This window comes from Colius striatus, chromosome 2, assembly GCF_028858725.1.
Source record: "Colius striatus isolate bColStr4 chromosome 2, bColStr4.1.hap1, whole genome shotgun sequence".
Lineage (NCBI taxonomy): Eukaryota > Metazoa > Chordata > Aves > Coliiformes > Coliidae > Colius > Colius striatus.
Window position 1 is genome coordinate 115,751,210 of NC_084760.1, and position 22,545 is coordinate 115,773,754.

At 39.5% G+C, this 22,545-nt stretch overlaps 1 protein-coding gene across 1 annotated transcript in view; it reads right to left on the reverse strand.

The window, feature by feature from the left end:
• The window catches only part of SPTLC3 (serine palmitoyltransferase long chain base subunit 3), a 74,762-nt gene that overhangs the window by 46,528 nt on the left and 5,689 nt on the right, over window positions 1–22,545 (reverse strand). Inside the window, exons 2-3 of the mRNA XM_061990476.1 lie at window positions 1,624–1,815; window positions 835–989 (exon numbers count right to left, since the gene is read on the reverse strand). Of these exons, the coding sequence (XP_061846460.1) occupies window positions 835–989; window positions 1,624–1,815 (347 nt within the window). The remainder of the gene's footprint in view (window positions 1–834; window positions 990–1,623; window positions 1,816–22,545) is intronic.

Sequence of the window (22,545 nt, forward strand, 5' to 3'; positions counted from 1 at the left end):
AATTTGGTTCCATGGTCAAATTCCTATTTGGGAATTTATAATCCTCACAGTTTAACATTCTAAAAGTGCTTCTAGCCTTTCTGTTTTCCTGGCTGAATACTGCATCCTGCTGAGAATGTTCTCCAGAGTCCAAGCTCTACATGGCAATATTCTGGTATTAGGTGAAACGGTGCTTTTATGGATGTAAACAAACAAAAGTAAGACTTTATATAGAAAACAACTTAAAGACACTATTTTTTTCAAGCAAGTTGTCAACGCTGCCAGAAAGTGAAGAGCGTTCACACACAGAGAGAAATTAAATGTGAGGAAATGCTGTGGGAAACACTGATACATTCTTAATAAGCTGAAATCTAGTCAACCTACACACTGTGTGGTGAATTTCCATATCTATTTAACTCAGTAACAGTTGCAATATACTGAAATAGTCCAGTGGCAAACTGCTTCAAACTCATCATCGAAGACTCTGTGTAAGGAGCCACATTTATGTATTGCAAGAAATTTCCATTTATATCCTAACCAAGGGATTCACAAATTTTCTTGTAATATTCTGACTAAAAGTCTGTTACTATGAATGAAGCATAAGCAGCCTTACTAGTGCTGCCATGGCCAAACAAAACCCATTTGTGATAAGAGTTCAGTCCCTTCCATAGTGCATTTCCAAACAATATTCAGGAGAAAGGGGACACATTGGCAGCACGGTACTAATTTCAGAAAAAAATATGCTGATATATATTAGTCAAGGATCTAGGTATGAAGGAGTAGATTAATGTGCTTTGCAAATGTATGAAGAGTACCCTTATAAAGCGGACAGTTGCAGAGAATAAGCTGACTCACCTAAAGGTCCAGTTGTAATCATCTGTAACACGTTCCATGAGGTCAAACTGCGGCCCTGGGACACTGCAAATTGGACGATTCCAGTTATCCCGTATTCTCAAATAGAGGTTTCTGGTGTAAAAGTTCTCAAAATCTTGATAAAGTGGCACAAAATCCTGGTTTAAAAACATTCACAGGGTTATGTTGCTAGGAAAATGTCTGCTTTTGTACCTAAGCCATTTCCACTGAAAAGGAAAAACTGCTTCATTAGTAAACCATAACGATTCCACAATAAATAAAGCTTTAACAGCCACATGTTCCTATGGCACAAACAATTCTAATCAGCAAATATCTTTAAATCCCTTTAAATATAGAGTTGGCTTTTTGGGAGCAGGGGGGTGAGGGGGAAATTGGCCTAATTCTCCATTTCAATATTTGGAAAATTGAAAACAGAGGGAACTCACAATTCTTTCCCTTGGAGAAGCCAAATATTTCAAATTGAGCATTTTGCTATCTGTGGAGCAGATTGCAAAACTGGGATAAACAAGTCATTCTGTTTCATGAAATTCTGGACACTTTGGATTAAAACTACTCCAGTGTAAATGATCTGGGTATTACTGGTCCAGACTGGAAATGCAAACTGCCAGTAAAGACAACTAGTTTGGTTGATAATTAATTTCTATCTATGGAATTTACTGGAAAATTAGATTTTAAAGAAAAGGTATGGAATCTAAACAGTCAGGTTCTTGTAGGTAACTTGCAAGCATGGGAAAACTCAGCTGTGGATACGTAATGTCTTTTCATACATACTTTTTGCTCTTCTCTTTCTGCAGCAACGTTACGTTTTTCTAATCCCCAGGCTCTCATAAAATCTCGCAGGTAGCCAAATACTGTTCCCACTCCAAAACCCAGGAAAGTAAGAACGGCAACATACATTGGTGCCTGTTCAAAGTGTTCAACAAATGTTTTTTTGTAGAGAGTTCCATTTGATACGCCATTCTTCTGAAAATATAGAACAGAAACTTGTGATTAATACGTTTCATGTCATCAAAGCTTAGACCTAGAGGCAAATCTTTTTGTCTAATATGCCACAAATTAGCAGAGACATTTAGACCTCACACTGTATCAGATGATGTAATCTGTATCTGAAGAGGAGGATCATCCATTTTCCCTCCTCTCCACCAATGTTCCCACTTGCAGCTGTCTTCAACACCACTCCCTGGTCTATTTTGAAACACGTGAAACTTATGAAAGATTGGCAACACGTTATTGTGTAATTGGACAATTATTTCAAAGATGATTAAATGGAAACCACAATACTCTGTTCTTGCAAGACAGAGCTATAAAAAGGGAAGGGCAGCATTAAAAATTCACCTACACTGTGCCTGACTCTGCTTCTGGAAGTATTGTGTAACTCAATTGCAGCAACTAACTTACACATAACAAATCCTGTCTAAAATAGGGCATCTTTATCTCTTTACCATGATGTTCTTTAGATGTGAGGAAGTATCCAAAACACCGCAACCCCAGTCTTCTATTTCTATTTTGATTTCATAAATGCTTTTTATCAGATTTTCAATGACCCCTTCTACATTCCTAAGGACACTTACAAAAATGGACCAAAAAAAAAAAGGAGGAGAGACACAGACACTCTCCTTGCTGGAATTAGTGACCTCAGTTGTGAGCAAATTAAACAAGTTCACAAATTGAAGAAGCTAAGTTTTTTAGTTGCAATTTCTCAAACCAACTTATATTCAGGTCTATCAGACTATTCTTTGAAAATGAGGTAACTCCCTTATCTTTGCAAGCAATGATGGCATTTACAGTTCCTGCCTAGTAATTGGCCAACCTGTCAATTCACAAATTTTGAAATGTCATCCAGAACAAATAGTGCCCTCTGTAAGAAATTAAAGACATATATTTCTGAGTGTATTATAAAGCAAGACTACCAACATTTGAAGAAATGCCATTAATAACATTGCTGCCTGTGGGATGTATGAACTAAAAAAAGTAGATTGTCTGTTTATGAAATGCAGCAAGCCGAAACAGAATAATCATCTTAAGAACAACTCCAAATTCCCTGTACTGGTCAGACAGAAAACTATTGTTAAGCTTCATAATGCATTAAAATGCCTTTATCCTCAAAAGATTTTAATCGCTGTCCAATAAAGTTTTCTTGGGAGGGAGAAGCAAAAAAACCAAACCAAATTTAATCCCCAAAAAAGATGTTTGGCACAAGAGCAAATGCAAAGATTTTGAAGGAAACTTGCAAAGGAAAAAAAATACTGGTAGGGATGAATAGAAACATATTTAGGCTTTGGAAAGATTTATTGCTCTGCAAGGGAGAAGGAACCCAGGGCTGGCTCTCAGGCTGGTGAGGGTATAACTTTGAAGTAGTTACACATGCACTCTTACCTCAAGCTAATTGCTCTTTTAGGACAACTTATTTACCATGAAAAACATTTTAAGAGGTTAAGTACATGGCCAAGTCATATTTCACTTGAGCCACAAAAGCTGTGTGCACACAGAGAGAAGATAAAGCAAGCATTTCATCAAGGATTAAGCTCAGTCATATTATCTTACATTTGCCATGGGCTAAGAGCATACTGACAGGTCGTCTATGGCAGTTCAATTGAGACTGTAGTTTGTCAAGCTGTGATGATGTGGTAATGCACCTGAGCCCGCAGGAGAGAAACAGCATGATGATTATGTTCATCAGTTTTGTTAAGAAACACTTTTTTGTTATATATCTTATTGGTAAAGGAATAGGGAAGCTCATATCAGACTCCTGCAATGCCAATCTCTTTTCGCACAATACAACTCTTCCGTTGTAGAACTCCGTGTTCAGCTGCTGCTGTTTGATGTCGGTATGACACATCTATTTAAACATGTAACCACTGTCACCTACTATCCTTAATCCAAACAGCTAGTACTAATTGGCATCAATAGTAGTAAAGCACTAAGAAGGCAGAGTCAGACTGTGACTCATATTCTCCAGTCTATTAATGATGAAAACCAAGAGTCTTCCAATAGCCCAGTGTTAGTAAAAGTCTGGGAGAAGAAATTAAATAACAGTGACATCTTGTCTAAAAACTAAACTGAGGAAAACAAAGATTATTTCATCTATTCCTAGAGTTTCACCAAAGAAAAGTAGACAAAGAGTCTCAGAATTGGAATAACCAAAACAAGTGGGTTTGCTGTTTCTGGAGAGCAGTATCGTGTCCTCCACAAGAAGGACATTGAGGTGCTGGAGAGGATCCAGAGGCGGGCTACCAAGCTAGTAAAGGATTTGCAGCACATCTCATATGAAGAACAGCTGAGGCATCTGGGGCTGTTTAGCCTGGAGAAAAGAAGGCTCAGGGGAGACTTTACCACTCTCTACAACTACCTGAAAGGAAGTCGCAGCGAGGCGGGGATCAGCCTGTTCTCCCTAGTGACAAGCAATAGAACAAGAGGAAACGGCCTCAAGTTGTGCCAGGGGAGGTCCAGGCTGGATATGAGGAGGAATTTCTTTACTGAAAGAGCTGTCAGGTACTGGAACAGGCTGCCCAGGGAGGTGCTGGAGTCACTGTCCCTGGAGGGGACAGTGGGTGGATGTTGCACTTAGGGAAATGGTCTAGTGGTTGATAGGGCTGGGACAGAGGCTGGACTGTATCATAAAGGACTCTTCCAGCCAAAGCCATTCTGTGATTCTATGATCTATTTCTCCTGACCCCTTTTGCAGATCATTGATAAGAATATCCAGGTCCAATAAGAGATGGCTGGAGGTCTCCATTCCCTGTATCTCCCAGGTCATCTTTTCAAAAATCATCTCTTATCTGTAAGTCCCCATTTCTTTGGCAGCAGCCCAGAGCTACTCAGCAATTTTGTGTTTAGTTTCCTTTAAACATCTTGAGTAAATACCCTTTTTTAATTGCTAATCCACATTTTATTAACTTGTTTTTAAAATTTTGCTGGCATTCCAAATCCAAGTAGTTTCTCAGTAGTCTGTCACATAGTGAGTACACTTTCCAGGCACAAATGCAAGGAATGGATAAATTCAATGTAAATAAACTCAATGCAGAAAGGCTACAGAGGAAATTAAAACTGAAAGTTATGCCGTGGAGTTTGACCAATCTAGCATTTCATTGACTTATCAGAAACCAAAAGCACAAACAAGAGATGCAATTTCTGTGTGTTGAGTCTCTACTTTGCTTATTAGATCATGCTGTCTTGTACTCTCTTGATACCAAAGGCCACACTGGCTGCTCAGCCTTATAACTGTAGCACATAGTTGCAGTCCCATGTTGACAGATTTGGCAGTGGCCTTAAACCACAGCTGCAAATCAGTTTCCAGTAAGACACTCACAGCAACAGAATTCCTGGACAAGATTTTGATGCCAAGGAAGTCAACAGGAGTGATGCCAATGCAGTAAAGTCAGCTTTCATAGAATCATAGAATGGTAGGGGTTGGAAGGGACCTTTAGAGATTATCTAGTCCAACTCCCATGTAGAAGCAGGTTCACCTAGATCAGGTCGCATAGGAACATGTCCAGGCGGGTCTTGAAGACCTCCAAGGAAGGAGACTCCACACCCCCTCTGGGCAGCCTGTGCCAGGGCTCCCTCACTCTCATGGTGAAATAGTTTTTTCTTATATTTAAGTGGAACTATTTGTGTTCCAGCTTCATCCCATCACCCCTTGTCCTGTTGCTGGCTACTATAGAAAAAAGGGATGTCCCAACCTCCTGACACCCACCCTTTAGATATTTGTAAATGTTAATAAGATCTCCCCTCAGTCTCCTCTTCTCCAGACTGAACAGCCCCAGTTCCCGCAGCCTTTCCTCGTATGAAAGATGTTCTATACCCTTGATCATCTTGGTGGCCCTGTGCTGGACTCTCTCCAGTACTTCCCTGTCCCTCTTGAGCTGAGGAGCCCAGAACTGGACACAGAACTCCAGATGAGGCCTCACCAGGGCACAGTAGAGGGGAAGAAGAACCTCCCTCGACCTGTTGGCCACACTCTTCTTGATGCATCCCAGGCTGCCATTGGCCTTCTTGGCCATGAGGGCACATTGCTGGCTCAATAGCTTTAAGTGCAATACCTCTTAGATCCCCATTCAGAGCATTTTGAAACTCTCCTTCTAATGAAGAAGGCCCTCCTAAACACCCTCAGCTTTTAACATAGTGAAATGAACACTAACAACAAATCTAGCAGTGCTATTAGAATGAGCATCAGTGTAACATACTGAATATAATGGACACACAATCTTAGCCAAAACAGCTTGCTCTACTAATAATAATGCAAACTAATCTCAAAGTCTGTTAAGCACATTCCTGGCAATGCCTTTATGAACAATAGTGACAAAACATGGTATTTGCATTAACAAAGGAAATAAAAGATAGCTATGCAATTGCATGAATGATGCTTAAATATTTGTTCATATTAGCTTTAAAGTAAGGAGAGAATTTTTCAGTGCATGTAGATTCTAAAGCCCCTGGAATAGTGCTAGCTGGCATGAGTCAGATTTGTATCAAGGGGAAAGCTAAGAATTCAACAGCATAGATGTAGTGTCATGGGTAACTGCTTCTGCTGGTATAAGTCAGTAATAAACCTGTGTGAGTGGAGTTGCATCAAAGAAACTGAGCCCTGAGAAGTGTGTTCTGTAAAGAGGATATAAACTCTACAGAAATCAAGAAATCCCAATCTGCTTTTTGAAACCTCTCCTTAATTAAATATTTTGGAGGTATTACGGCCACTTCCAATACAGAAGCAGTAGGTGCAGACAGCTATACCCTTGAAATAAAACTACTGGGAGAATAATAAAGTCATTGTCTTTAAATGTAACATCCCCCCCTAAGAATAAAATGTGATCCAGAAGCATGAGAAACTTTATTTTACTGTCCCTCAGTTTAAGAAAAACATTTTATCTGTTCCTGGATCAGATTTATATCATATTTTTGCATGTAACCTATTAAAAAAGCAATGCAAGTTCACTGATCTACATAAAACTTCCAAGACAGATATGTATAAGAGGAGATAGGTGTTGAAAGCTGGGAACCAAGTGATAGTCTTGTTTGTTCAATATCTGACAGATTTCAGGAGGCCATTGATATCCTAAGTGAATTAGAACAGTGTGTTGCTGAAAACTGCTGGGAGAACAGACTGATAATCACTGATGCAACATCTGAATGGATGTCCTGTAAATGCCTGCACCCTTCTGGAGCAGAAGCTGAAGATGGGATACTGCAGGGTGCCCTTTTGGCCATGAGAAGGGTATGGTCTGGCTGAATCCCACTCAGAGCTTGCCACTGGATAATCCCAGTTTGAAGTGGCAGTGATGCAGTTCTGTCCCTTATGGATCTTTGTTACCTAAAGGCTGAGTCTGAAAGAATAAAACTGCCAGGTTCTAGGCAGACCCACCAGGTTGACTGCCATAATCATTGTGATTTTCCCAAACCATCACTATACCTAGGCATTGATTAGACACTGGGGAATTCTGAATGATTGTATGCAGTCCTCAGGAAAACAACAAAGGAAATTGAAGTTATGAAAGTCAGAAATTTCCTATAATGAATATACTATTGACACCAACTGAGGCTACTTCACAAATCTCTCCAGTTACTAGCAATATCCTTTAAGTATGTGGTTTCTTTTCTATTACATTTCAGATCTTACAGACTCAAGTTTCTAAAATGTAAACGAAAAATGTCTACAAGGGGAATTTGTAGTTTACTGAGCTATAGAGGCAAGACTTAAATTCGAAATAGCTGTGAAACTTTTATGTCTAGAAGGTGCTACAATGAAGGTCATAGCCTCCTGCAATGTGATATAGCCACAAGAAACATAATCTTCACACAGTACAAACTATAAATAGCAACCAAGCCAAAAAGACTTTAGTTCTTATTACTGATTGCCTGCAGAATCCTTGTTTGGACTGATTATTGATTTCTGCTGAAGTTTCAAGAAAAAATATGTACCTGCTAGTAAGGCAATCGATAAGAACTAAGAGTAAAATTTACAAGACTGTCCAGAAGGATTAGGAAATACAAGACACCTTCAGACTAGCTCAGGAATCCATGTGCTACTGAACTTAGCAGAGACTTCAAATTTAACAGCTCAGGACTCTGAAAAGTTTGCTCCTTGTAAAGAGTATTAACTGCCTGCTTGTTCTATTCTGCTGCTGGAGGCTCGTATGAAGATCCAGTTCCTTCACCATACTTTTTGCAAAGGCCTGGAAATGGCTTTTGATTTGTTAATCAACTGTCATTTAATTACTGACTGAAAACTTGGAGTCTCTCTGTACAAATTCATGACAGCAAACTACATGCAAATACCAACAAAGGTATGAAAAGACAGAATCTTCACCTTTCAGACTTGCATAATGTATTTCAGTCAAGCACAAGTGAAACTCCAACATGTTCACCTCCTAATAAATTCTTTCAGCATCAAGTAATTATCCTGCAGTACCAACTATGACACTAATACTATGAAAATACACGTGAATGGCAACACATTTGAAATATACTCTTCAATAGAAAACACTGTTATATTATTAGGAAAACAATACCCTTACTGTTGGTTTTCAGACCAACACTTTATTCTGATGCGAAAATTATGCTTTTGAGTGCAACATAGGAGGTTGGAAGGATGCAGAACTCTTATCCATAAACAATGTTAAAGAAGACAAGAAGTCAGTAGAAGTCTAGAAACAGCATTGCCAAGAGGTCCAAACTAGAACAGATATGAACTTGGAAGGTGCACATTTTGCTGTCTTAGTTTGGCAATTTTTTATGCAGATATTTACACTAATTCAAGAAATTTCTCAGCCTGGTATTTTAGGACATGAATTTCTAGTCCTACACACACTACAAGCAATGTGCACTCTGATATCAATGAATGTTTATTTGCAACTGTCTACTATGTGCAGTTTCCCCAAAATCTACAGACCAACACACATGTTTTCATCTAGTATGAATTTAGTCCAGCAAGTCCAGAACTACACATTGCAGAATGGTCATGCTAACATGTTTGTCAAAAGAAAAGTCATATACATCTCTTTATACTGCAGAAGCTTAGAGTAATGCACACAGGCTCAGGACAAATGCCAGCAGCAAACCATGAAAATGTAATGTGGTGATGGGAACAAAAATCTAAGGAGACCTACATTGAACTGTAGGTTTCAGAAATTGCAATATAAATCATAACAGATATTACCCAATACTAGCTAAGATTCAAACAGCATATGGGAGATTAAAGAAGGCATAGTAAACTGCTCTCCCAGTGGCTTTATAACATCTGTACATTGCAAGCAATAGCAAGAAATACCACAAATTAAAAGGAATATGTACACCTGATATAATTGTTTCTCTCTTCGACATCACTCCCAGAAAACTCAACTCACCATAACTAGGGAGGCATGAGGGCAAAGATGACACTTAATAATTTCAAATTATTAGAGACAGAGCAATGAAGTTAACTACCCAGAGAGAGAGAGTTAACACCAGAAGCTATTTCCTAACCTTACAGCAATTACAGAGTAAAAAGCCAGGCATGTTGAATCAGACAAAAGAACTGGATGAAACTCGTAGGTTACAGCAACTCTGACACAGCACATGTTAAGTTGCTGCAAGTGTTTACGACGATTTCCAAAGCTCATAGTAAGATTCATGCTGCTTGGTCACATCAGAATATCTCCTGATCATTCAAATGCTATGGCTTTGGCTCTAAGAATGAACAAACAAGATGATGATGAAGTGGTATCACTTCAAAGGCTGTTAGTTTCTGCACATCACTGACAATGATCTCTCAGTACAGGAAATTTATTCCAGAAGTAATTTAGCATTTAGAAATTCATTCTATGCATCTCATATACATTTTTATAAGAAACTAGTATTTGTTGGGATTAAGACTGGATATGAATGCAAAGATATTTAAGATGACCTAACCACACTGTTAGTGATTTTGTCTAGTGTGGATTCTGAACCAAAACCTCCACAAAGCAATCTGCCAGCTCAATTTCCCACGTAGTGACTTTGCAAAGAACACCAGAGTACGTTTTAACCAGAATCAAATTGCTCTCCCTGCAAAATTCACTTGTGAAGAAAACACTATATGTGAACAGACAGATCTTAACTTGCATTAGCTGAATCATAGTCAGGTCCCAGAGCTTCTCCCATTACATAGTACAATAGCTTCAAATAGGTGATAAATGGAAACAGTTTATTAATGAGGCACATAATCCCTATCAGATGGATGTGGTCTCATCCTGGATGACATCAAATATGTCACAAACTTCAATCTTAATGCCTTAAAACTTCAGAAATAGTCTCAGGCCATCATTGGTTCCTTAAATGATAGAGCTAGTGATGAAAGTATCTGGAAGGCATAATACATCAGGACCATTGTTAAAGGTTCACAGATGTAATTTACAGCACTTCACACTTCCTACCTAAAAGATGTATATCATTAGAATAATTTGCACATTATTCTAATTCTTCTGAGAGTTATGCATAGGCTAAGTTGAAACAAGAAGTTCCTATCGTTTCAAGGAGAAAAGAACCATATTTCAGAAAAGTGACAACAGAAAAAATCATTGCCCATTTGCAATCAGAGTCTTAGCTGGATTCATGCTACCTCTTCCAAGGTTATTAACTACTCTTAAATAATATTGAAGTACAGGTTTCTTGGCACAGAATGGTTTTGGTTGGAACCTTTAAAAACATCTAGTTCCAACCCCTCTGCCGTGGGCAGGGACACATTCCACTAGACGAGTTGCTAGTGTACCATGGGTAGTGAGGAAAGACAGAGATATGAAGTACCACCAACAAAAAGATCATCAATTTCATGATGGGGAAAGCAGAATTTCTCAAGAACAGCTGGGAAAAAGGCAATAAGGATTTGTGTTTCTAGTTTTACAGGTATGGGAATTCAAATTCAGTAGGAAGGCAACCATCTGGGTAGAGAAGGTCTTTCTCCAAGATATGAAACATTATAAAAAAATGAAAGATAACCCAAACATTCAGAATAAACTGAATAATATATAATACATCTAGATAATATAAATATATATAAAAATAACACAAACTGAATCATAAATAAATTGTTTGGCACATAGGCTTTTAGGGCAGAAGAATTTCAGTAAGGTGAGGGAGACAGTCATCCTATAAACGTGCCAATAGTCTTGCAGCACATCACAGAGGGAATAAAGTTGAGAAAATGACTAGCTTGACACCTTCAAAGACAAGAGAAGTTGTCTTAAGCAAGAAGATGAGAATCCATTTAAACAAGTTAGGCAACTTGGTAGCAGTGACCATGGCATAATTGCAGTCATCAGGACTATACCAAAGGCAGCATCAGAACTGGCATACATGGTCAAATTAGTGCATGATTTAACACCTTGAAAAGGGCTGTCACCCACCTAACCTCAAATTAAACTCCGGCAAGTTTAGAGTAACCTAAATTCACCAACTTGTGCCCTAATGAAGAAAAGCTATATACTTTAAAAATGGCAACAAATGAATAACTTCAGATTTTTTTTCCACCTAAAACTCTACAGAAACAGCATCATCCTTCTCCAGCTATTTTTTTTCTTGGAAAATATCAAAAAAAGGTGGATTCAATCTGCTATGATTAAGTAATGCCCACCCCTATATGACGAACTCACAGGTGGACTCCTCCAGGATCCCAGAAGTATACAGCAATTCTGCAAGAGGCTGCTTCTTCTCACTGATTTAAATTTCTGTCTTAACCAATTGGAAAAGATGACCTGGGCTTTAATGACTTCTCAATGTCTAAGTAATTGTAATGATATTCATTAACCATTATTAAATTGGCTAATTCAATCCTAGAGCTCAGAATGAAATAATTGTATTCTGCTTCGATTGCCTGAAGATTAATAAAGAAAAATCGATTGTTACATCATTCTATTCTTTAGAACATCATACATTGAAGCACTCCTTGTTAGTTATTCCACTAACTATGAAAGTCATAACACTGAATGGTTGGCTTTTTCTCATCTGGACCTTTTGTAACTATCAGGTTTGCAAAAATGACCCTTCATTACTCTCCTATGGTTTCATAGCAGTCTAGATATAGACAAAAACGAAAGTCCTCACCCTACCATGTACTAATTTTCATCAGTTAGATTCATATCTGCCTAGAGGCAAACACCTAGAGGCTGTAGTTCTTGGCTTAAAATACAAGGATTAGGTGAGAGAAGCACACTATAAATTTAAGAGGTGGAAAACAGATGCAAGAATGGTGAGGGAAAGGAGTGGCAAGCATGTTTTGTTGGTTCAGCAAAGGAAGACACCTTTTCAAACACATACATAGCAAGAGACAAAAAGCCAGTTGAATCAGCCTTTGGATTTGAAAAATTTTAACCTATTTTCTAAGAAAAGAATGGCTTGTGCCCTCATCTGACCCTTCTGTCTGCAGGTTCCCCTCTGTCTGTGTGTGCAGTAGCTTTTGAGCTCACAGACCAATTCCAAGCAAATGTGATGGAAGAAAGAATTCTTCAAAATATAAACTTACTGAAAGCTTGAGGAAAATCTGACCTTGATAGTGCAAAGAGATCCAAACCCATGTGCTGAAAGATAACAATAACTTGGCTCTTCAGCCATTCTTGAAGCAAATTACACAAGCAAAAGTGTAATGACCCACATACCATTCAAGTTCACCAATCCTTTGAGAGATATGATAGGATTTCTCTGACTTTTCCATCAGGATAACACTTCTGTTCACACATCTGTGCCTCTGCTCCTAAATTTGGGATGTACCAATACAAAACAACAATAGCTGGTAATACAAAGATATGGCAGGACTATCTAGAAGGGATGTGCAGAAGCTCTGATCAACCCTACACTCTCCTGAGCTGCTTGACACATTTCAGGAGGTACAGAAGATGCCCAAACACCACTTAATTTCTCAAAGATGACCACTGTCAACAAGACACAAAAGGAAGGCTTGCCCTCAGAAAGGAAAGGAACTTTAAAGCTCATGAAAATGTAAAGATTTTGAAGTGCTACTGCAACAAAGAGTCTCATATCTCTGAAAAAAAACATAGTTCTTGTTGACAGTTATACGTGATAAGCCAGTCAGAGTAAAGCTTCCCATCGGATTTAAACATTTTCCAGAAGACCTTGTTTCACCTCTGCCCTTCCACATTTGAAAAAAACCCAGAAAAAATGACAAACCTGAAGATAAACTCTGTGCCCTTCTATAATGGCTGCTACATTTGTGCAATGAGGCAAATCATGAGCAGTGACAAAAGATGCAGGTGTCTCTCTCAACTGCAATGGAGAGAGGCCTCACATTTGTTCTGACAGCTTTAGTTTACCCAGTGATGACTCCTGAGAGGGTAAACTACGTACTTACATCCTACCATCTAGTAAAGGAAAACAGAATTTACTTCTGAGGAATGTCCACATGTGCAGAGTAATATCTCACTAGCATGTCCCACAGTACAAATCAATATATAAAGAATTAAAAAAGCTCAGTTCCAGTGGGGGAAAAAACAACCAAAACAAACCACTGAGGTCTCATGCACACAAGCTCCTCATAGAAATCGAAGGAAACTCTGCTGTAGGTAAATGTTTAGATGATAGATGTTTAGGTAGGTAAATATTTCAGTGTTTCACACATAAGGCTTCACAGTGAATTCTGAAACAATGCTAGTAGACTCTGATAACTCCCAGTCTTACATTGTTTCCCACTCCACAGGGAAGGAATCTCTGCACTCCCTTCTCTCTCATGTAGAAAATTAATTATCTTAAACTGAATTAAGAAATTTTACATGCCCATCCTGACAGCTCCCTTATGGACCAAGATAATAACTTTGGCCTGTGTAAAAATCAGTTCATACAAAATCAAGAATGACAGGAGTGACATGCAGAATAACCTTCATAATTCAATAATAATCCCTTTCTGAGACCACATTCATAGCAGACTGTATGGCTGCTTCTTCCCTCCCATGTTTTTTCTTTGTTTTCATGGATCAAAGCTAAATTCTTAGAGCACAGCAGCTGCTGGGAGAGAATAAGTGTAGTAAAACACTATTGGCAGGGTTTTTTTCCCCTGCATACTACTGAGGAAGAAGAGTGTGGAAGCTCTTAGAATAAAATTGAGGTAGAGGTGCCTAATAGCAGGGACACACAAGGCAGAATCCAGGGTGGTCTGTCAGTGAGGGAATATGGCTAAGGCACTGTGAGCTCCACAGAAAGTGTAGCTCAGTAGTCAGACACACAGCTATGGGCATCAGCACAAGGCACAAGAGAAACTTCTAAAAAAGATGAAACTTGTTTCCAGAAAAACAGAACTATCAGCTGCAAAGGCTGAACTATATAATTGGCTTTTGTTACCTGTTTAAACAATTGCTTGAATTATGGGAGGATCTGATGTTTCCAACAACATCTCTTTAACCAGCAGTGCTTCAGCTCCAGGCTGGCAGGAGATCACACAGAACACTCTCTGTGTCAAAATACACTGTGTTTTGCAGCAAAACAGTCCGTGTGGCAGGTGATTTCTGCAATGCCTGAAGGCAAGGTCTTGCCTCAGTGACATGCAGGGGCTCCTGGCTCACAGCTTGCACAGGAGTTGGTAGGCTTGCCAACTTCCTCTTGATGCTGAGTTTTAAGAAAGCAAGTTACCTTTGAAGTACATTCACTCTGCACGGGGTAGTTGCTCTGGAATCAGACTCAGCTCAGGGCACTGGTCTGGCTTGAGTCTTGCTTACATCTACACAGAAAGAGGTAGTAGTTCATATCCCCATGCAATGTGAGAGTCTAACCCCACAGTGAACTATGAGCTCTAGCATTAAGTCAACTTAAAACAGAAATAAATGAGAGGTTTCTCCTTTGGATATAGGGAGGACTAAAGCAAATTCAGACTGAGCTAAGTACTCAGCATAGCCATGTCCATTGGAGCTGTCATGTGGAAATGATATAGAAACGTACAGTGACAGGCACTGACTTCCCTGAGGGACCTCGAAAGCTACCAACAAAAAGTTATGCTCATTTCAGAAAAGTCAGAGAAAAGCGTGCAGAGAGATGATATCACTTATATTTGATATCACATATCAAATACTGTGAAACATATACTCTGTGTTCAGGTAGTCTGCTTACAGGTTTGCCTTGCAAATGCATTGCTGCTTCGTTCTCACAGAATGAGGATAAAATCCAGTATCCTCTGTTATTTCTTAATGAACAAAACAGATTTGAAGTTCTTTTGGAAAGAAAATACCCTGAACAATGGAAGAGTATCCAAACTGGGATTGTACCATAGACACACTGCTCAAAAAGGTAAGCTTGGCTAGATCTGTCCATTATATGCTAAAATTGCCCGAGGGCAGCCAAGTAGTAAATTTGGGTCCTACATCATGCCTAGAGAACTGAATCAGACAGTGCAGTGGTAAGTGCAGACATACAGGAAGACAGAGAAGATAAAAATGCAATTATGCTTAATGTTCGGATTATCACTTATGTCTTGACAGGAATGGAATGCAAAATCTTTACCCTCACTCAGGTGTGTTACACCGTGTAGATTACGAATACAGAACATAACTTCTAAGGGAGTAAATTCATGCCAAGAATGGAGAATATTTGACTCAGGCATTCCTACACTGCCAAGAGACCACAGAATTTTGAAAGATTTCTATTTTCTGTGGGAGCCATTCCAAAACTCTGACCACTCCGTTTGCAAAGCAGGGCTATGTTATTTTGAAAATCCATCTGTGTCCCTGGGTGTCTGTAGTGAGCGAGAGATAAGTGGTACCAACTTTTTCCTGTATTACAACCCTCAGTAGAATAATGTGGAAGGCTTGCATTCCTACACAAAACCCCTACAATTCTACCCTCATTTCCTATGATCCATCTCATTCTAATACAGTCTTCAGATCTGCTTCTGGTATCTTAATAGACATACTGCAGAGACCACATTTCCCCAGAAATACTACCCCAAATTTAGCTTTCCAAAGAAAATGGTAAAATATTCTTAATGAATGTAGGACGAAATGGATTCAAGCCCTCTTCCTAACCCAGATAAACAGAACAAGGGTTATAACCAAGTTATAACCAAGGTTATGCTTTTGCTTTAAATAAATGTTCAGTCAACACTAAAGTATTTCATTTCAAAGTACTAGGTGTCAGTCAACACACATGCTGGCTGTGAAACAGTTGATGTTTTCGCAGCTATCCATTTGCCACTCCCATTGCTTTGCTATTTGCAAAGAAAAAAGACAGGAAAAAAAAAAAGGAAGGAAGTTAAAAATCAACTCCCTTTGTCTGAGATTGCGGCTGTTTACAGATCGACATCTTCCCCTTCCTTGAGCCATTCCTTCTCCTCGGTTCCACGCCTCCATCCTGGCTGAGATCACCTGTCACAGACTCAACCCATCCACCTTTCACCTCCTCTTGGCTTTCCCTCTTAGCCTGGGGCTATGCCGGCACCCCCGCTGAGCTTGGCACGCCCCTGACCTAATTCTCACAGTGCATTTTGCTCCCTCGGGCAGCTCTACCTCACTCCACCCCAACATCACCACACTGCTGAGCATGGCTGGCTCCCTGAGACAACCAAGCAAACCAGACTCTCTAGTTCAACCAGTGCTTTATCTCACTCCTCCACTTCCACCCTGACTGACCAACTGTCACTCGTCAGAGACCTCTTTCTCCCTTCTGTTGACTCATACAGATTTTACCGACCTTGCCTTGAAAGTGAGAAGGAGTTACAAAAGTTCAACTATGATTCCTTGTAACTCATACTGCCACTCAAATAATTAGAAATTCCAGCAGGCAGGTATGCCTTATTCACAAAAATACTTTTGACAGATGTGAAAGTGGGGCCTGAACCAAATTGTTTATTGATAACTGTAACCTGCTTGTCTTCCGACATGCTTGGCTTTCTATCTAGCTGATGAGTATCCTGATTATGTGAAACTCAATGTCAGATAAATTAGATATTAGTAGCTCAAGGATTATTTTCCTATTCCAGAAGGACCTATTTCTGTCAGCTCTAGGGACATTCCCATCCTTCCCTTCCAATGTCTTGAATGTGTGTGCAGTTTTGTTGTTGTTGGGTTTTTTTCCAGTCTAATTCTCTTTTCAAAACACAGAATATTTCAAAGTCCTAACAATGTTCTGATCCACCAAACTGCTAAAACACAGCCTTGTTTATGAGCTCTGCTAAATCTTACATGTTGAACAATATGGGCTGGAAAAAAAACAAACTCCAATGACAAACTCCTGTTCACTTTCACAATGTGTGAAACGGAACATGTGAAAGGACAAAGCACAGGCACCTCTGCTTGTTTTAACCATGGCTAAATGAGACTAATAAGGAAATAAGGCTCCAGCAGTTGCTTCAATCTAAGAAAGAAGTTCTTTATCAACAGCATCAAAAGTAATACTCGTTCATTTGCCTTTACCATGAGCTTTGTGAAATTTGTGACAGAAGATTTATCATCAGACTTGGTAACTCTGTCATCATGTCATCATAGTTGAAGCTGTTTCCTATTGTAAGAAGGTATAGTTAGCAAACAGGATTGTGATTGATGTCTGTGTCTCACATCTCTGCTGAAACACCATGTTGCAAATCCTGTGTGATTCTGGAGAAAATAGCCAGGGTTTTCGGCCATACAGCTAAGTGGATATGGAGCACAGCCAAGAACGCAATGCACTGTGCAATAGTGACTACATGTAGCCCTGAAACATTAGTCATAGGCCAGGAAGATGGATTGGGTTGGAATAAAAGGAAGATAGGACTAAGCAGTAAACAGTGAAGTCTGCAAACAAAGTATTGTCAACCATGGCAGTTACTTACTGAGAAGTGTCAGGGGGTGGAGATATTTTGATTAGCTTCCTCAGCAAAACATCACTTAAAATCACAAGAAACTGAAGAATCCTCAAACTGCCCTCTGTCAGTCTTTCAGATGACTTTGTTAAGGTGGAAGCCTTTCCTGGATATCTGGTTAAAAGCTCTTTAATGTGTATTCCACACTATTCAACACTTTATATGAGTAGCCCTGAACTACAAATATTATGATTGCCTAAATCTCAAGGAAGAAGAAATCAAAGCTCTCTCAAATGCCTAACCATCAACATTCAGGCCAAGCTTACAGAAACTACCTGTCACACAGTGAGAGGATTGCATCTGTTTCACTTCTGTATTGAAGCTGATGTCTCGAAATATGCTGTTGCTGAGTACATGACATACTCAATCAACAGGAGGTGAAATGAAATCATACTGCCTTTGTGAAATGGGTGACAGCAGCCAGATGACAATGATGCCTTTGACTCTCCTCACCTTTGGACCTGTCTCCTCTAAAGGTGTAGAATTGATGCACGACTGAAATAGAATTAAATTGCTGCAAAACAATAACATTTAACTTGAACTCAAATTTCACCTGTAGATAGACTGGTAGAGGAGAAATGAGACCAAAATACACATTTCTATCCTGACTTACTGGCAGCAACTAGAACAGGAGACAGGTCAACTGCTTACACAATACTGGTAACAAAACACTGATGTCTGAAAAAGTGGGAAGACTTTGATGAAAGCTTAATAGATACTGCTCCTATGTGTAACAAGTATTTTATAAGAGGAGGACAAGAAAAATAAAGTCTTTATCTCAAAAATTCTACAGACTAAATAAATTCCAGAGACATGCAGTGATAAGATAATGCACCATGCAGAAATGAGTTAGAGCAGAAGTAAACAGAGCATTGTGAACTCTGGGAATAATAAATCCTTGGTTTCTACATGTGTCTTGTGTTGACTGACTCTGGTGTCAAATAAAGCAACACAGTGACAGAAACTTCCTTCTTATTTGGGACATAGATCAAATCTCTTTTCTACTGCAGATTCTCCAGGGTACTGGAGGAATGAGTTCACAATGCAGCTTCTCTTTCAACAGGGAATACGCAGGGCCTTTCTCCTGCCTCCAGCTGCCTACTTTAAGGAAAGAGTGGATATGCCTTTGTCAAATCTGGCTGAAAATGCCTGACTACTTCACAAGTTGTTAAGGAGTTGACAGACAGACAGTATCACTAAGTCATTCTTGTTCCTACAGGAAATGAAGCCCAAACCACTTGAGATAGTATAATGTTACCACACTGAAAGAACAAGCTATGTAGGTGGGCTCTATCTTCCCCCTCATACACCATTCCTATACAACCTATAAAGTATTCAGCAGGGAATACAAAGAAGCATGTTTTAAGAATCTGCAAATGGTCATTTATATAAATTTTGCTTCCTGTAAATGTTAACATCTTTACAATAAAATTACAAGATGACAATACTTTATTTCTCATCTGGTACATCATGAAACAGTCAAAAAAGCCAAAGTCTCTGAGAATAATACTGACAAAATCAAATAAGAACATGCTTCACTTACATAAACCCATGTATTTCTCAGCCCACATGCAAGGCAAGTTTTTAAAAGATCTCCAGTTATACTGAATCACAGAGATAAAACCCCACTAATAGCACCTTGCTTCTGCAAATTGTAAAAGATTTTCCATCTATTGTTGGGTAAAGCTGATTTTTGCCTTCTGATCTGCTGGATTTAATTATACCATGCTGAAAGCATAAAGATGATCATACCAATATTTTCAGAAGCTTCAATTAATTGGTATCGTGGGTTGAGGTGAGATGGAAGCTGAGAGAGCTCCATTTTTTTGTCTGTCACACTTGGTAACACCACCTTGCTCACTAGAGAGTCTGCTGAATTTCACTCTTGCATAACCTCCAGAGAGAGAGATCTTTGATGCAAACGCCAGAGCCATTTCCTTACCAAATCAAACAGGCGATGGCAGCACTTTCTTTATACAGTAAGACAATAAAAGGTTTTCTCTTGTCACAACAGAAATTTAGGAAGAGCCAAGACACTAATGAAGTGCAGAGAAAAGCCTGTAGGAAATGGACAGGTGAAACTGTGTGCTTGGGAAGTTGTTCACAGGGGATAGAATGATCTTGCAGACATTACGTCTAAAACTGCTGCTGTAACAAGTCCTCTGCTAGGCTTCTACATTGAGCAGCAACACTCAGGGCCAGGGCTTTGGGGCCAGCTTGCTCATCCCTCCTTATGTAGGAAAAAAAAGACAGCTTCCTTGCAGCCCTTCGTGATCCTGTTTATCTCTGGTTAAAGACAGTTATCTCTTGCAGAAGTTCATTTCTTTAGCTTTCACTGGTGAGCAAGGGATGTGAGAAGGCCATACATTCATTCCTTTAATTCCTTTTCAGGGATGCAATAATTACACCTCTCCTAAGACAAAAGGTTTAAGCCAAGGTGAAACTGAATATTGCTAAAGGTACTCCTCAGTTCCCAAAGCACAAGTCTCCTAACACAGGACACAAACCTATTCATCGTTATTTTACCAAGTCTTACTAATGCACACAGCATATCCAGCATTTCACACCACTGCACATCACTATACCAGTTCCATTAATATATATCTGAAAATGAAGATAGATTACAGAATTGATAAGCTTTCTATCCCTTGAAAACACATGTAGATTTTAAGAACAAGAAATTAGACTTAGCATTTATCAACAGCATAATTGTCATAGAATGAAAAACTATAATGGTGGTACTTCTCTTTCAAAGGTGTAAATTTTGGCAAACATTTTTGTTTTGGACTCTGTACTTGTTCCTGCTCGGTTAGGAGTAACAATTTTATTTTAGAAACAAAGGTCTCTAAGTTCAAGCTGAAGAGGCATTGTTAATAAATGTATTGAAAGAAAAAATGACTAATAGACAAGTTCCATCCATGTGGGGTTCTTCCTAGATTGATAATTTTGTATTTTTTAACCTGGGATGAAACTGGACCGGATACAGGCAGAAATATACTTTGTAACACCCCTTAAATGTTCACCCACAGATGCATCAACTTAAAGGCTTACAAAAATCTCACTATTGTTTTTCTATAACCTAAAGCAAGCAAAAGAAACAGACGATAAGTCAAAGGATGCTTGTGATTAGAAGAGAGGAAAAGGGAAGGAGACTGCATCAATGCTGTTTAAATAGGGTTTATTTCTTTTGCAGTCAAAACAAAAGAAGAATAAAAGGTTTATCTGTTTGGGATTGAAGCCACCCTAGTACCTGCTAAAACCTCTCAATCAATCTTACCATACATATATGCAAACAAAAAAGCTGTTTATGTAACAATGATGCAAAGCCAAAATTACATATAGCAATGCCATATATGAAGCAGATGACACCAAGAGACCTGCAGATGCGCATTTTTTGTGTCAAAGTAACATATTCCATTTGAGCATGCTTGAGTAAAGTGCTGGAAGTTCTAAAGCTCAAACTCACGAACTTGCATGAATGTGCTCGTGAAAGCTGGGAAAAGATACTGATTTTTCAAATGCTTTCTTGCACCCTGTAATGCCTCCAACAAAAGTGTGTTCGCTTTGAATTGTTTCATTGTTTGGTGTTGCTATCTGTGTAGCACCTGAAACTCTGAGGCTGATCAGCAACTGGTCCAAGTAGGAGATATATTTGATCAGGTCAGGGGGCTGGGATTCTTTCAGAGAACAGATAACAATGAGTTACAATGTGACAAGGCACGGGTGATCTTAAATTTATATCCCAAATCGTATTCCCTGACCTCCAAGGGTCCCATCTAATCACTACAGCCACTGACACACAGCTGCTGGCGCTGGATGGAATGATCTGTATCCTGCACTCTCTGGGCAGTGGCTTGGGTGAGCTTTACAGATCTCCTCCACAACAGTGTGCACAAAGGCCTGATCGCAGCTACCTCAGGGAATGCAACCTGGGGATCATAGAGGAAGTAATGTTCCTTCCAGGAGTCAAACATCAAGTTTTGTGGAGACACAAGGAATGAACGGGAAATGGAAACACAGGGACAGACTGAGGTGCTCTCTTGCAGAACAGCCCCAAGAAGCTCAAGACTGTACAAATGGTCCCTGTGATTCCATGTGTAAGGCTCACAGCTTTGCAACTGTGAGAAGATTAGCCAAGTCTCAGCTGTATGTGAGTCACAGAGAGGGATGTATGGCAGCTCTTCAGACCAGAGGAATCACCAGCAGTGACAGGGAAGCAGAAGCTCACATGGAATTTGCTGGAGGAGGCAGAGTGCAGCATGTTGTCAGCTGAAAGGGCTATGAGTCTCAGCTCCCCAGCAAAAATTTACCCTACTATGTTCCTGTTGCTATGTGTATAAATCCACACTCTTTGGTAGGCCGAGGGTGAAAAGAGGGGGAAAGGACAGAGCATGTCAAAGCCTGTGCTTGGCCAAACGGACAATGGAAAGAATACATCTGAATAATTTCCCCTCAAAAAAGATGATCAGAAGAACAAACAGGGGTTTGCTACATCTACTGGATGTTCACCCAGTAATTCAAAGTACTTTGGAAGGGAGAAAGTCCCACAGCCGGAATAGGTTAAATGTTAGTTTGTGCTGAAGGCATGGGTACACATAGATGACATCTGCCCTGGAATTGTATAATTTCATAGTAAAGGTATCTTACTGAATGCTCTGTCCACCTGGTTGAATTAATACACCCTAAAGTGAGAAATGCTCCAGCTCTCCTTCAGTCTGGCACACTGTACTAATGGTCCCCGGCTTCCTGCTTTTCTCCTTAAATAATGCTTTTCTTCCCAATTCAACATCCATCCCACAAGGACGACTCTCTCAGACAACAGTCTTACAAGGCTTGGCTGCTTTCTAAAAGAGTTTTCTCTGGAAAAATTAGCTGTCAGGAATGGCAGGAATTCTCTGTCTGAGCCACTG